This window comes from Sus scrofa, chromosome 8 (genome assembly GCF_000003025.6).
Source record: "Sus scrofa isolate TJ Tabasco breed Duroc chromosome 8, Sscrofa11.1, whole genome shotgun sequence".
Taxonomy (NCBI): domain Eukaryota; kingdom Metazoa; phylum Chordata; class Mammalia; order Artiodactyla; family Suidae; genus Sus; species Sus scrofa.
In genome coordinates, this window is record NC_010450.4 from 4215524 (window position 1) to 4229131 (window position 13608).

General features: G+C 56.7%; 1 protein-coding gene across 4 annotated transcripts in view; it reads left to right on the forward strand.

Annotated features, from left to right (window-relative positions):
• PPP2R2C (protein phosphatase 2 regulatory subunit Bgamma) overlaps window positions 2705-13608 on the forward strand; it is a 133816-nt gene continuing 122912 nt past the window's right edge. The window contains exon 1 of one of the 4 annotated variants that reach the window (XM_021100973.1): window positions 2705-2722. Coding sequence is in view for 2 of the 4 variants with exons in the window: in XM_021100969.1 (XP_020956628.1) it covers window positions 3423-3492 (70 nt within the window). In the remaining 2 variants the exon portion in view is untranslated. Of the gene's footprint in view, window positions 2723-3273; window positions 3570-13608 lie in introns of those variants that run through there. The other 3 variants (XM_021100969.1, XR_002346552.1, XM_021100970.1) reach the window with 3 other exon arrangements.

A 13608-nucleotide genomic window follows, 5' to 3' on the forward strand; every position in this document is an offset into this window, starting at 1 on the left:
CATCGAGGCCTCCACGTTAAATGTTCATGTTGTCTTGTTGACCTCGCCCCACTAAGAGGTCAACCCCATGGAAGCGGAGAGTTCAGTCTGTTCTCTTCTCGTTACTCTCATGCTGGAAAGGTCAGGAGTGAAAGAATGGGGAGGGGGGGGATTGTACAGAGAGAGAGGGTGGGGTCAGGAGGACAGAGGGGCGGGGTCGCAATGCAGATACAGAAGAGGAAGCCGCGAATGGCACCAGGTTGAATGGGGTGGGGGTGGGAGCAAGCTGGGGGTTGAGAGAGGAGCTTGTTTCCCATGGGGGGGTGCTTCAGGAGATGGAGGAGACAGTGTGAAGGAGCCCCCAGGGAGTCAGAGGAGACCACGTGGGCCTGGAGCCAAGCCTCGGGCCCCAGCGAGGTTGAAGACCCACCAGCTCCTGGGTCCCCAGCCTGGCTTAGAGGCCGACAAAGGGGCTGGCTCCTTTACCCTGGGGTCTGAGGCACCCTGGAGGATGGGGGGCGGGTGTTTCAGCAGGACTGACCGATGGGGAGGCTGGAGGGAGGACGTCTCCCCAAGATCAGAGAGGTAAGAAACAGCTGAAAAAAAATGCACATCGCGAGAGCTGTGAGTTGAACGTTATTTGCGGCAAAACGAGGACCACAGCCCGGGAGGCTGCGTATCAGGGCGCTGGGAGCAGTCACTGCGGCGCGGCAGCAGGGAGGTCGGCGTGGGCGCGGTTTGGGTGAAGGGGCGGCCCGGGCGACCAAGGGCACGTTTTGCAGGAGGCTACTGCCAGTCAGGAGGAGCAGATGCCACCAGGAAGGATTTTAGGGCTTGTCTAGACATAAGGAGAGCCAAGAATTGGGCTCATAGAATCCTCTCCTGAAAATACCTGACTCTCTGAAGACCTGCTCTGCCAGTTTCCAAGAGCGCAGAGCCCTCACCCCGATCTGCACCCTGAATTCTTTCGGGGGGTATTGGGGGTTGGCAGCTGCAGTGGCTCATGGTCAGTCCGTGTGGGGGCAGATGGCAGTGCCTGGCTCTGGCTCCCACGAGGCTCAGCATGCTGCCAGTAATGTCTAAGAGGCCAGGGCACCGATGAGGCCAGGCCCCTGCTAAGCGTGAATTGGGCATATTGGTCCTATGATCGTGTCCATTTAACGGATGAGGTTGTCTTTGCTTGGGGCTCCTTTGCTGTTAGGACTTGAACCCAGCCAGCCCATCTTCCAGTGTCTGAAGCTGCAGCCACCTGGCTATGCCGAGCTGGGGAGGTGAGGGGGGAATGGCCAGAGAGTGGGGTGCTGGGGTCTGGGGTGAGGTGCAGGGCTGGGGGGTGAGAGAGGATGCGGATGTCAGCTGTCTTCATCCCAAGGGTCTTCCCATTTACCTGTCTCTGCGCTGGATCTGCACACCTGTGCTGCGAGGTGGATGCTGGGAGGAAGCTGGGCCAAGCCCAGGTGAAGGAATGGTCTGGGCTCACTCAGCAGCTGGGGGGTGGGGGTGGGGGTGGGGTGCAGGCAGAGCCCAGGGCCCCTCCTGGGTCCCGCCCTTTCCATTACACCTGCAGGGTCCTGGGGGGGGGCTTTCACCTCCTTATAGATTCATTCCAGGTATTTCTATGGAATAAAGGCCCAGCTCTACCTTCAGGAATCTCCTCCCACCCCAAAATCCCCTGCAAGAAACCCCAGGTGGTTTCTGCCTTCCCCAGTCTTTCCCAGGACCCCATCCTTCTGCCCCAGCCCCTTCTCGACTCTCCTGCCCCCCTGCTGCAGTTTGGGGAGCTACTTGGAGTTCCCAAAATAAACGGATGATTGAAGAGCATTGCAGAACTGCAGGAGCGGGAGAGACTAGCTCCACCTCCCACCCGGGGCATGAAGCCACCCCCTCTGTCTCAAGCCAAGGGCCCCTTCAGCCTTGGTGACCCCTCCTGAGGCAGTCTAAATCTTTCCTACTCTCCCTTTCCAAACAGGTTTGGGAGAGCACCTAGGAAAGTCTGCTGGTGTGTGTGTGTGTGTGTGTGTGTGTGTGTGTGTGTGTGTGTTCATCCATACTCACTCCCAACACCTCTGAAGCCTCCCCCCCCCCCCAGGCAGGGTGCTCCACTCTTCAGGCCAGGGGTCCACTTGGAGGAGGTGGGGGCTTGGCAAAAGAGGGGATGAATAGTTTTTGAAGGCCGGCTCTGTGTGAAGCGCTCTGTAGGTTTGTGGGGGGTGGGGGGAGTCCCCTAACGACTAAGATAAAGGAGGCGCTAGGGTCCTGCCTGGCAGGGGTGGGGGTGAGACCCGCGATTTCCAGCCTGTGTTTGGAGGGTGCCCAGCACTGTTTCTACACTTTATCTGGCCAGTGAGTAGAGAGGTGAGCGTGACGAGAGATCACGGTGCTCTGCCTGGAGGAGGCCAACTACCTCTGGCCATCTTCTCCCAAGCTTTGCCTTGTTCCTAGAGTGCTGATTCTCCCTGCCCCCCACACCGCCCCCCAGCTTCTTCCCACGGGTCCGGTTTGCGCTCCAGAGGGTCCTGGGAACGCATCTGACCCACCCTTTTCTACCAACGAAGGGTGCTTGTGTCCTCCCCCCTCCACTCCCCCACCAAACGCAGGGCGAAATCTCCCATCCTCCAGATGCCTCACCTTCAGCTGCCGCGCCCGCCCTCCCCCCGCTGTTCTTCTGGTCGCTGCCCTCTGCCTGGTGAGGCCGCCTGCCTGTCCTCCCACTTCTAAGGTTCCTACCTTTGAGCGTATTCAGGTAATCGGAGTACCTGGGCACGCAAGGTGCCTCCCCAAAGCTCAGCTGACCAGTGTCCCCCCTCAAGCCGGCCATCTCCTTCCTCCCTCCCTCGCTGGCGCATCCAGGGACCTAGGGTGCCCACCCGCGAGTCTTGGAGCTCCGAGGTCCCGCCTGTGCCCGGGCGCGGCTCCACCTGCAGGGTGCTGGGCGGCAGGCGAGCGGCGGGCGGTGCCGGCCGCGGGGGCGGAGGAGCGGGCGGCGCGAGGGAGGGGCCTGCGACCGCGGCGGCGGCGGCGGCCCCAGCCCGCGCAGCCCGGCTCGGCCCCGGCTAGGTCGGCGCAGCGCCGCGCGCGTCCCCTCCCGCCGCCGCTGCCGCCGCAACCAGGCGCACCGGCACCAGGCCGCCGCCGCCGCCGCCGCCGCCGCCGGGCGCACGGACGCAGCGCGCACCGCCGGCAGGGATGCGCGCCCGGGCCCCGGCCCGCCCCCACCCGCGGCCGCCGCCCGCCAGCCGCGCGCTCGTCTGACCGCGGCGCCCGCCCCGGCCGCCCCTGCCCGTCCCCGGCCGCCCCCGGCCGCGATGCCCGCCCCCCGGGGCCCCGGCGGCCCGCGCCCCTGCTAGGCTGCGGCGGCATGGCCCGCGCGCCCGGCGCGACCTCTGCGGATTGCATCGGTGTGCGGCGGCGGGGCATGCCCAGGGCACCGGGCACGGCCTTCAATGGGCGAGGACACGGACACGCGGAAAATTAACCACAGCTTCCTGCGGGACCACAGCTATGTGACTGAAGGTAACGTACGTGTTGTCTGAGGCCCCCTCCGGCCGGCCGCGGCGTGGGGATGCCGTCGCACCGAATGCCCTCCGAAGGTTTGGACCGCGCGTTGTGTGTCGTGTCCCCCCGCCCCACCCTACCCCACCCCGCCCCGGGCCCCGGAGGGAGGGACCCCGAGGGCGCCGGCCTCTGCTGCCCGGCAGCGCAGCGGGAGAGGGTAGCGCCCTCCTCCGCGCCGCCCTCCGGCCGGCAGCTTTCCACCCCTAGGCCTGGTGGCATCCTGAATCGTCCTTGGCCCTCATTTTTAAAAAGGCCACCTCTGAGGCGAATCCGGTGAAGACATCTCCGGGCAAGGCAGCGGCTTGGAAGCCTGGCTTTGCCGTTTCAGCCCTGCCCAAAGCCCGCAGAATTTTCTAGGCTGCCCACTCCCCGGGAGGCGAAGAGGGACCCAGGGGGGAGAAAAAATTCCACTGCCAGCTTCCCCCAGAGGCTGGCTGTCTTCGGTCCTTCCCTGTGCCTCCAGAGGCAGGGTCCCCGTGTGGGTGGGAGAAGGCAACTGGCTTGGGGTTCCTCTTTTTTATTTCGGGGGAGTTAAACTGGGACAAGAGCAGCTGGCCCCAAACTGTCAGAATTGTCCCCAAACCGGGACCTTCCACCCCCAAAAGGCCCTGTATTTGACATCCCCTAAATCGGCCCTACAGCCCAAGCCCACCCCCCACCCGGAGCCTGGTGGGCTCTAAGAGGGTCAGCGGCCCTCTCTTATAAGCCAGTAACTTCCAAGGTGTCCCTCTGCTTGCCCAAGGAACGGTGGGGACAGCTCCCGGGCCGCAGCCAGGGGCCCGCGGAGTGGAGCCTCTGCTGAGGATGGGGAGAGCTAGCCGCGGGGTGTCCGCATGCAGCGGTGGGGGCGCTTGCGCTGGAGACCTTCCCGGGTTAAGGGGCTGTCTGCATCTTCCCTGGGGGCTGCTGAACTGGCGGCAGGAGCGATTGTGGGGCTTTAGCAAGAGGTCCCCTGGTGGGTGCCTCGGTGGGAGGGGCCCTGGGCACTGCGTGCCGCGGGGCTGGTGCGCGTGGGTGCCGGTGTCAGGGAACCTGTGCGGGCTCGGCGGCAGTGACTCAACTCGCGGGTGCTGTCCGCCGAGCTGATGCCTGGCTCCGCCGGAAATGAGGCCGAGCCGGTGGCCGAGGCCTCGCGGAGGCCCGAGGGGGCTCTGGGCCGGCGGCGGGGTGGGCTCCCAGGTGTCCTGACCGGGAAGAGCAGAGGCTGGGTGTGTAACCCGGGCGGACGGATGCCGAGGAGGGGCGCTCCCCGCTCCCGGGAGGAGAACCGCTGAGTCATGCTTTGCTGATGGGCGCGTGTGGGAGAGGGGGCAGGGCTGCCCGGGCTGGGGTGAGGGCTCTGCCCCGAGCTAGGGGTTTCTGGGTGCCCAGGGAGCTGAAAGCGGCCCATTGTCGCCTGCCTTGGAGAGGCTGAGGAAGGATCAGCGTGTGTCCTGGGTGTTCTTTCTGCTGGCAGCCTGCTGAGAGGCAGAGGTGAAAGGCTGCCGGGTGGCTGGCAGGTGCCCCAGCGGTCTGGCTGTAGCCAGGAGAGGGAAGGGATCTTGGCAGGTCTTTCTGGAGGACGCCTCTCTTTTCCCATCTCCACATGCAGGGTAATGGGACAGGGCGCTGGGCTCTCTGCGATTAGGAGTGAAAAAGCACCATGCCAGACCCATAGCGCACATCTGCAAACCCTAATTCCTTCTTTATCTTATCTCCCTGCATGTCTTTTATAAATTCACCTGCTCTTCGAAGGGGAAAACAAGGGAGAGGTGCAGAGTTATCCGAGTAAAAAGGGATGACTTTTAATTCTTCATGAACGCAACACATATTTCCGAAGCACCTACTATGTGCCAGGCATTGTTTCAGCCCTGGGGACTGGACCCAGGCCCTGCCCCTGTGTTCTAGCAGCCTGTATTCTGGAAGGGAGCCCATGATGTGGACGGATGTCTCTTTCCCATCTGTGAAATGGGAGCGCATAATACCATCCTGCCAAGGGGTCAGGGGGTTGGGGGAGGGTCAGGTGAGATGGTGGAGGAAGGACCCCCCCCACCCCAGAACGACAAGCTGCAGCGCCTTGAGAACCCATTATGTGCTGGGGCCTCTCACGAGTTCCATGTACCCTGCACCCCCATTTTGTAGATGAAGAAACTGAGGCTTGGCCTTTGTCCATGGCCCAGACTGATGCCAGTGTGTGCAGGGCCTAAAACTCAGGTCCTAGGGACACAGAGAGGAACAGGTTCCGAAGTTGCCGCCCTCAGGGAGGTCAGGGTCTAGTCGAGCAGTAATAACAATAATTAATAGGGTCGTGGGAGATTTGGGGCCTCTCTGCATGAAACAGATTTTCACTGTTACATCTTGCGATTTTGTGCCCAGAGCACGGAGTAGTCATAGATGAAGATGTCAGACAAACTTGTGTTTAAATCCTCCTTCTGACTCTTCATGTGCTGTGCAACCTTGGACAAGTGACTAAACCTCTCTGAGCGTTATTTTCTCCCTTTACAGGGAGAGTGAGTAGGGACTTATCTCACAGGGTTGTTGGGATGATGGGCGGTTATGCTCATTGAGAAAGCACCTGGCAGGGTGTTTGGCCTGTTGGAAGCATTTAATAAATGTCTCTGTTATCGTTTAAAAGCCTTGTTCCTGGAAGAGCTTCACAAGCAAATAGTGGATGCTGGGGGTTTGCAAAAGAGCCAGGTGTACAGATTCCTGTTCCACCTGATCATGTGGCCACAAACACTTGCAGTCCCCCAGTGGCTCTGATCTAGTTCCTGTTCCTTAAGCCAGTGGGGGTCTTGCTTGAGTTCCTGAGTTTCTCCTTGTAAAATCCCACAGAGCTTAGAATTTAGGTTTTGTTAGTTATTCACACCTTGATGTGAATTAGTTCCAGAACAGCTTTTTCCCCTCTAACTCGAGCTCAGCTTAGCTGGTTGACGGCTGTTGTGATCATAGCCATGGGTGCTGCTCACCAGGGGACACAGAGGACTTTGCAGGGATGGGTGGGTGGGTGGGGGGAGCGCAGTACATTTGAAGTTCTTAGGACAGTGGAAGATCTGGGACCTAGAGAAAGGGGGCCCAGGGGTAGGAGAATGGCAGGGGGTCTCTGCTTAGACTTTCCTTAAGAGCCAGATATGGCTCCGGGGAGGAATCTTCCTGGCTGTGTTCGCTTGCTGTAGCCCCAGGACTCAGCTTTAGGGTGTGTTAAACAGACATTTCCGGGCTAGGTTGGATCTAAAAAATACATTGATCCTCCTTTGTGCCGTAGTAGCATTTACCAAGCGCACCCTCTTGTGGGTCTAGCCCTGGGCAGGCAGCGCTGGACCGGGTACACCCCCTCCCCTGCAGTGACTGGTTCCAGAATAGACGTGGGCGTCCTTTCTGAAGTTGGGTGGAGAGGAGAGAGAGCGCTGCAGGAAACGGGTCCCTGTCCTGTGATGGAGCATGGAAGCACCCATTGCTGCCAGCAGCCACCTTGAGGGCCTGGAGGGAGCAAGTCTCAAGCCAGCAACACTGTTGCTCATTGAGCAGACAGTGAGGGAGAGCTAGGGATGCTGGTGACAGCTGTGACTCCTGGGCTATCCAGGCCTTATGTTCACCTTCCCCTCTGCACTTCCCGTTCCCTGAGCTGCTACATTTACTTCTGTCTTTAAGCCAAGTCTCTGTTCCTTTTCCCAGCAGCGCCCCCACTCACACAGCCTCTACTGATTGTCCGGAAAACAAGAAGGCTGCCTTGTCCCCTACAACCACGATTCCAGATGCATAAACCCCAGAGGGATGCTGACCTGTTTGCTGTCTGATTTAGATCTCTCTTTGGTCACTTTTACGCACTCGAGTCAAAGTTGCAGGGTTCTGGTTTCCCCTCCGAGGCCTTCCTGAGGAGGTGTTTCCAGCCAGAGGAGGTATCCCAAGGTCTGCTGTCAGGAGACTTGCATTCCTCGTGGGGGCTTGAGACCTGCCTTCCTGGTGGGGCTGGAAACCTGCCTTCCTGGTGGGGTTTGGAGACCTGCCTTCCTGGTGGGGGGCTGGAGACTTGTGTTCCTGGTGGGGTCTGCTCTGGGTCTGTCATTTTGGGCGGGTCTTTCTGAGACTTAGTTTCTTCTCCGGGTTGTTGCTTCGATCACGTGAAACGGGGGACGTGCAGTGGTTTGATGCTGTAGCGTCTGCTCTGCGGACTCCCCACCACACTTGGTGAATGGGACGCGCTTAGTGAACTCTTGGCACTAACTGGTTCTGTGTGTGTGATCATGGCCAGCCCAGGGCCTGGGGCGCAGTCAGTACTTAGTAGCCGTTGTCCATAAATAACAGTGTCCATTCGTTGGGTGCTAGAGTTAGACTAGTCCTTAGAAGTGTCATCAGACGGGATACTCTCACTCCATCTCCACCCCAGGGGCACTGGGCTGAGACGGGTGGTTAGGTATGGCAGTGACCCGAGCCAGCCCAGAGGGAGCGCAGGAGAGCCAGCCTCTGATTTTTGAAATCTTTGTTCCTTTTGCGTCCACCAAGGACTGTCCTTTCCAGAAGCTTTCCTGGCGTTTCATGAGCTCGTTCTGTCTCCATTCCAGGCATGGGGGCAGGGAAGGAGGCTGCAGTGGGACACATGGGTTTCCTCTGTTAAGTCACATCACCTCTCTGAGCTTCACTTTCCCTGGGTTGCTTCCTGCCCCGGGTGGTCCCAGGGCTCTAGGAGCAAAGGCCCATCCCTGAGCAGCGGTTTTTGCTGTTAACAGTTTCCCCAAACTGTCACGGAGGCCAGCCCTGCATGCCGCTGGGCTCGGTCCCCTGGTAAAGGTTGGTGCAGTCGTGAGAGAGGGTTTTCCCAATTTCCTTCTGCAAGATGGGAATCCAATGCTGATAAAAAGTTTCCGTGTCATCTCCTCCTTGTTTTCACATGCTACAGCTTTTGGGTTTTATCCTCAAGCCAGCGGAGCTAAGGGCTGTTTCCGTCAGAGGTGGTTTAGGTCTGGAGACCTGGACGCGTGCACGCGTGAAGTGCTGGGGCTTCATGGGGAGGATTACAAGGTAACAGTGCAGGTGAAGAGGAAAAAGAACAGTCTCTAGATTCCCTTGGTGGCTTAGCGATTAATGAACCCAACTAATATCCATGAGGATGCGGGTTCAATCCCTGGCCTCGCTCAATAGATGAAGAATCCGGTGGTGCCGTGAGCTGTGGTGTAGGTTGCAGATGTGGCTCAGATCCCACGTTGCTGTGGCTCTGGTATAGGCCAGTGGCTGCAGCTCTGATTAGACCCCTAGCCTGGGAATCTCCATATGCCGAGGGAGAGGCCCTAGAAAAGCCCAAATAAATAACTAAATAAATGCTCATGTCTGTTTCTGATAAAAGCTTTAATCTCTCTATTTAAACCATTTTGAAGGTTACTTTTCTCCTTAACGTGAGGTTATAGGGGAGTTCCCTGGTGGCTCAGTAGTTAGAGATCTGCCATTGTCACTGCCATGGTGTGGGTTCGATCCCTGGTCTGGGAATTTCTGCATGCCATGGTGCAGCCAAAACAAAAAACAAACCAACCAAACAAAAAACAAACGCATGAGGTTATAGGAATTTTCCAGTGCTTCACCATAGGGCTGGTTTCCTGGGTGGGCAACCCTTGCTTGGCAGGACCCCTTGCTGGTATAATGCTCTGCTTCTCCCATTTTGATATTTTTTAATAATTTTATCTTTGAACCTGTGTTTTGTAAGTGACATCTGGTGGGACCGTGGGGCATACGCGTGAACAGAAGTGACACATGCAACAAGCGATGCCGCTGTTCCTCGTGTGGCTTCCGTACCACGCTTCCCTTGCGTCACTTTGAGTGTCACCAAGCGCCCACACTGTGCCCTCGGGCCCCCAGAGTTTGGTGCATAGGCATCCATCAGCATGTCTGTGGTTGCGTGAGCAGAGGCACTGACAGCCCAGAGAGGCCCACCCTTTCCATTTGAGCCAGATCTTGTTTTGAAGGCAGAAAGGAAGGCGGTGACATCCTGAGACACACAAGGGCCGCGGAACCCTATCATAGCCTTTCCTAGTTACGTGACATCCCTGAGCTAGCTCATCGCTGACTCTGAAAATGATGGCCTCAAAGGAAAGGGACGGATGGACAGACCCAGTTCCTGTTCCCTCCAGCCCTTCTCCATTCCTGAGGGCGGAGGCATGTGCCTAGAGTGTGTGAGCATCGAAAGGTGAGTCTAAAAGTATTTCAAAATAAAATATTTACTTAAAAAAAGCAACCTGCAACAGATGGGTTGGTTTCAGGCATTGTTCCCACTGCTCTGGTCAGTCAGGGTACAGAGATGCATGTAGGAGCCACCAGATATGAGTTGCATAATTCAGTGATTCTATATTCCAGTTCAGTGCTCTTCTATTTGCATTTAAAGCTGGAATTGCACGATAGAATGAGCGAGAAAATACATGCTAATAATTTTAACTTCTTATCCTTTTTTTTTTAGTTCAGATTAAATAGCACATAAATAAGCCAGGTCATGGGAAAAAATGAGAAAGCTTTATTTATATTTTTGCTCCTTTAATGACGTTTCCGGCTTTTTTCCTCTGCATTTTCACTTGGCACTGGGCCACACAAGTGCTATCTATAGAAGGCCCTATTTTTCTGTGGGGGGAAGGCTGGGAATTCCTGGGATGGTGGAATCCTTGGCCCCGCCTCCCACCCCCTTGGCTTTTGTGATTGGTGGAACTGGTGAGAACCTGTCACCCATTGGACAATTTTCCCTGTTGGGCGGGGCTACGGTATTATAGGTCCTTGCTCCACTCCGGAGCCATGAGTTCCTCACCCACCAGCTGTTCCAAGAAGAGGCCCAGGGTTCCCTCATTTTGAAGTCCAGCCTTTAGGCCTATCTCTCCACACAGGCCAAGAGGAGGGACAGTGGAGTAGGGGTCCCTAGCTCATTTCCCTCCATGCCTTTACCATTAAGAAAGAAGGTTTTGGAGTTCCCACTGTGGCTAATGGGTTAAGAACCTGACTAGTCTCCATCACGATGCAGGTTCAATCCCTGGCCCCACTCAGTGGGTTAAGAATTTGGTGTTGCCGTGAGCTATGGTGTAGGTCACGGTCTCGGCTGGGATCCAGGGTTGCTGTGGCTGTAGCATAGGGCATCAACCCCTAGCCTGGGAACTTCCATATGCCATGGGTGTGGCCCTAGAAAAAAAAAAGATTTTTTTTTTTTTTTTATTTCTCTCTTGTTCAGTCCTGCCAGGGAGGAGGAGTGTGAAACTGGTTACGTCGGTGCCACCCCCAGATCCCATCATTTTATTGGCTGCACACTTCCCGTGAGAGACGTCATAGTTCAACTCGTCACCCCACTTGTTGGATAATTGGGTCGCTTTTTTTCTTTTGCACCCGGCACTTAAGGAACGCTCTGCGTGTAGGAAGAAAGCTACTCCATCCCTCCCCCAACCCTGGCATCATTTGGTTCAGAGAGTCCTCCGCATATGCAATTTTATGGGAAAACTATCAACGTGTTTAATGTTCTTGACACACACAGTGCCAAATAGTTCTCCAGAAAGTTTCTCTCTTACCTCATGCTGATCAACATTAAGTATTCTAATTTGTTTGACCTTTGCAAATATCATAGATGAAGAAAATATTTGCTTTAATTCATGTCTGAATACCAGTGAGGTTGAACATTTTTCAACAGACATTTATGGATTCGCCTTATATGCCCAGGGGGATGCTAGATGCTGACGTCCCACATTGAAGAACAAGGTCTTTCGCTCTGTCATTCATTCAACAAACGTTTCTGGAGTGTCCGCTGTGTGCCAGGCACAGATGATGCCCGTGTGTCTGGGTGGGGAGAGTGAGGTGGGGGAGTGGGAGGAAGGCAGCTGGGGCCAGATCCCCGAGGTTCACCAACACCTAAGGGACAGAGAAAGGGAATTCTCGGAGCCCACCCAGGTAGGAGGAAAAACAGGGGGCTCTGGAATCACAGACCCAAGAGCATCCTGGGAAGGAAGTGGGGGCAGAAAGAAGGGTGGGTCACCCAGCCTTAAATGCCACCACGCAATCAGGACAACCTTGGGAAGCAGCATGCAGGCTCTTCCTCTTGGGGCACCCACACCCGCTGGGCACCTGGTCCCTTTGGGGTCTTTGGGATGCAGTCTTTCCGTGAGCCTTCACCGTCAACGCCCTGGTTTCCCTGTTGCCGTGTGGAATAGGTGCTCTCTGTTGCTCCCGGATGTCTAGGATGCTTTTCCCCCGCCTGACACCATCCCCACCCCGCCCCCAGTCTTACCGCTCAGAGACCCAGAAGGCGTCGTATCTAGAGCGCCACACTCCTAGTTGTGTGTTGTGGACACAGGCCAGGCTGTGTCCTTCTTGAACTCTGGGCCTGTCTCTCCCAGGATCTTGCATGCCAGCGTGAGAGTGGGCTGCCGCGGGACTGAGTCTGGAGCTGCTGGAGGAATCTGCAAGCCCCCCAGTGCCCCGGAGAGTCCTCTGAGTTAAACCAGGTCACCTTGCCAGCCAGCCCTCATGCCAAATGACCACTTGGTCTTTAGCATCAGATAATTAGAGTCAGCGTTATTATGATGAGCCACTGATTGAGCACGTACTGTGTGCCAGATGTGACGCTAAGTGGATCATTTTAACGGATCCTCACAAAACCCCAGTGTGTGTTATCCCCATTTTACGAAGGGGAAAACTGAGGCTTGGACACTTACCCAGCATCACATGGGGCAGAGCTGGGGTTTTGAAGGGGCATCTGCTTCGGAAACCCACCATCCTGCTCTCCACGTTGCCTGGTCTGACCCACAGGGCAGGGACAGGTGGCCCATTCAGTTCTGGTTCTGCTCCCAACTTCTGAGGGTCTCAGGATATGAGTCCAGGACTGCCTGGCCTGGTGCTCACGCTGGTCGCGCCTCCCTGCATCTGTCACAGCCACGTGTGGGTGAAGAAGGCCCCCCTCCCGACTCCCCCTGCTTCCCTGGGTGAGGGGGATGGTCAGATGTCTACAGCAGACAGGAGCTTTGGCACCAAAAGGAGCGGCATTCCCCTGCTCAGGGGTAAGGGCGCGTTCTAGTGCCTTCCGGCCAGGAGGAACAGCGCGTGCAAAGTGACCTGAGCTTGTCCCCTGACAGCATCTGGGGTCCTCTGCCAGAGCCTAGGATGCAGTTGCCAGCCTGCCCCGGGGACCAGGACCCACCTGGGACTGCTGTACTGCCCAGGACGGGCACTGCCTTCTTGCACAGTGGCTCTCATTGTCCCCCAGAACCCTGGGCTGAATGACGCATTGAGGCAGAACAAAGGCCACTCAGAGGCTCTGGCTGCCCCAAGCAGGGATCAGATCTCCAACTGCAGCCCCAGGGCCTCCTCTGGGCCCGCCTGGCCTCCGGCCTCCTCCCGCGCACCCCCACCCCTGCCCTGCAGAGGTTGGAGCCCTGACCCCTGACCCCTGGGGCTGCCAGGCCTGAGCTCTGGCCCTGGCACAGCTGTGAAGCTTTGGCAGGTACTTCAGCCTCTGAACCAGTTTTCCCAGTTTCCCCATCTGTAAAGCTGAGAGAGGACCACTCACCAACCAGGCTTTTTGTATTAAGCGAAATAAAGTGCAGGCTATGCTTACATCCCAATAAAAGGGAGCCACTTGTATTGTCATCGTCAGCTTTTGATTGTTTTTATCGTTTCAGTAAAGTTTTAGCAAAAACTTCCAAATGTGTGCAAAAGTAGAGAAAGTAGTCTATTGAATTTCTCCTCATCCACCCCCTTGCTTTTCAGCTGCCCTCAAGGTTTTGCTGTATTTTCTTAATTTACTTTCCCATCCTTTTGGCTTAAGAATTTTTAAGCAAATTCGGGGCGCCTGTCACGTCACCCCTACATCAGCAGGTGTCTCTGAAAGGCGAGGGCATTTCTTATATAACCACATACCACTATCCCACCTAACAGAATGAGCATGAAATTCTTCCCAAGCTAGGGAGTTCCCATCATGGTTCAGCAGAAATGAATCTGAGTAGCATCCATGAAGACGCAGGTTCGATCCCTGGCCTTGCTCAGTGGGTTAAGGATCTGGCATTGCTATGAGGTGTGGCGTAGGTTGCCGATGTGGCTCAGATCCCAAGTCACTGTGGCTCCAATTAGACCCCTAGCCTGGTAATC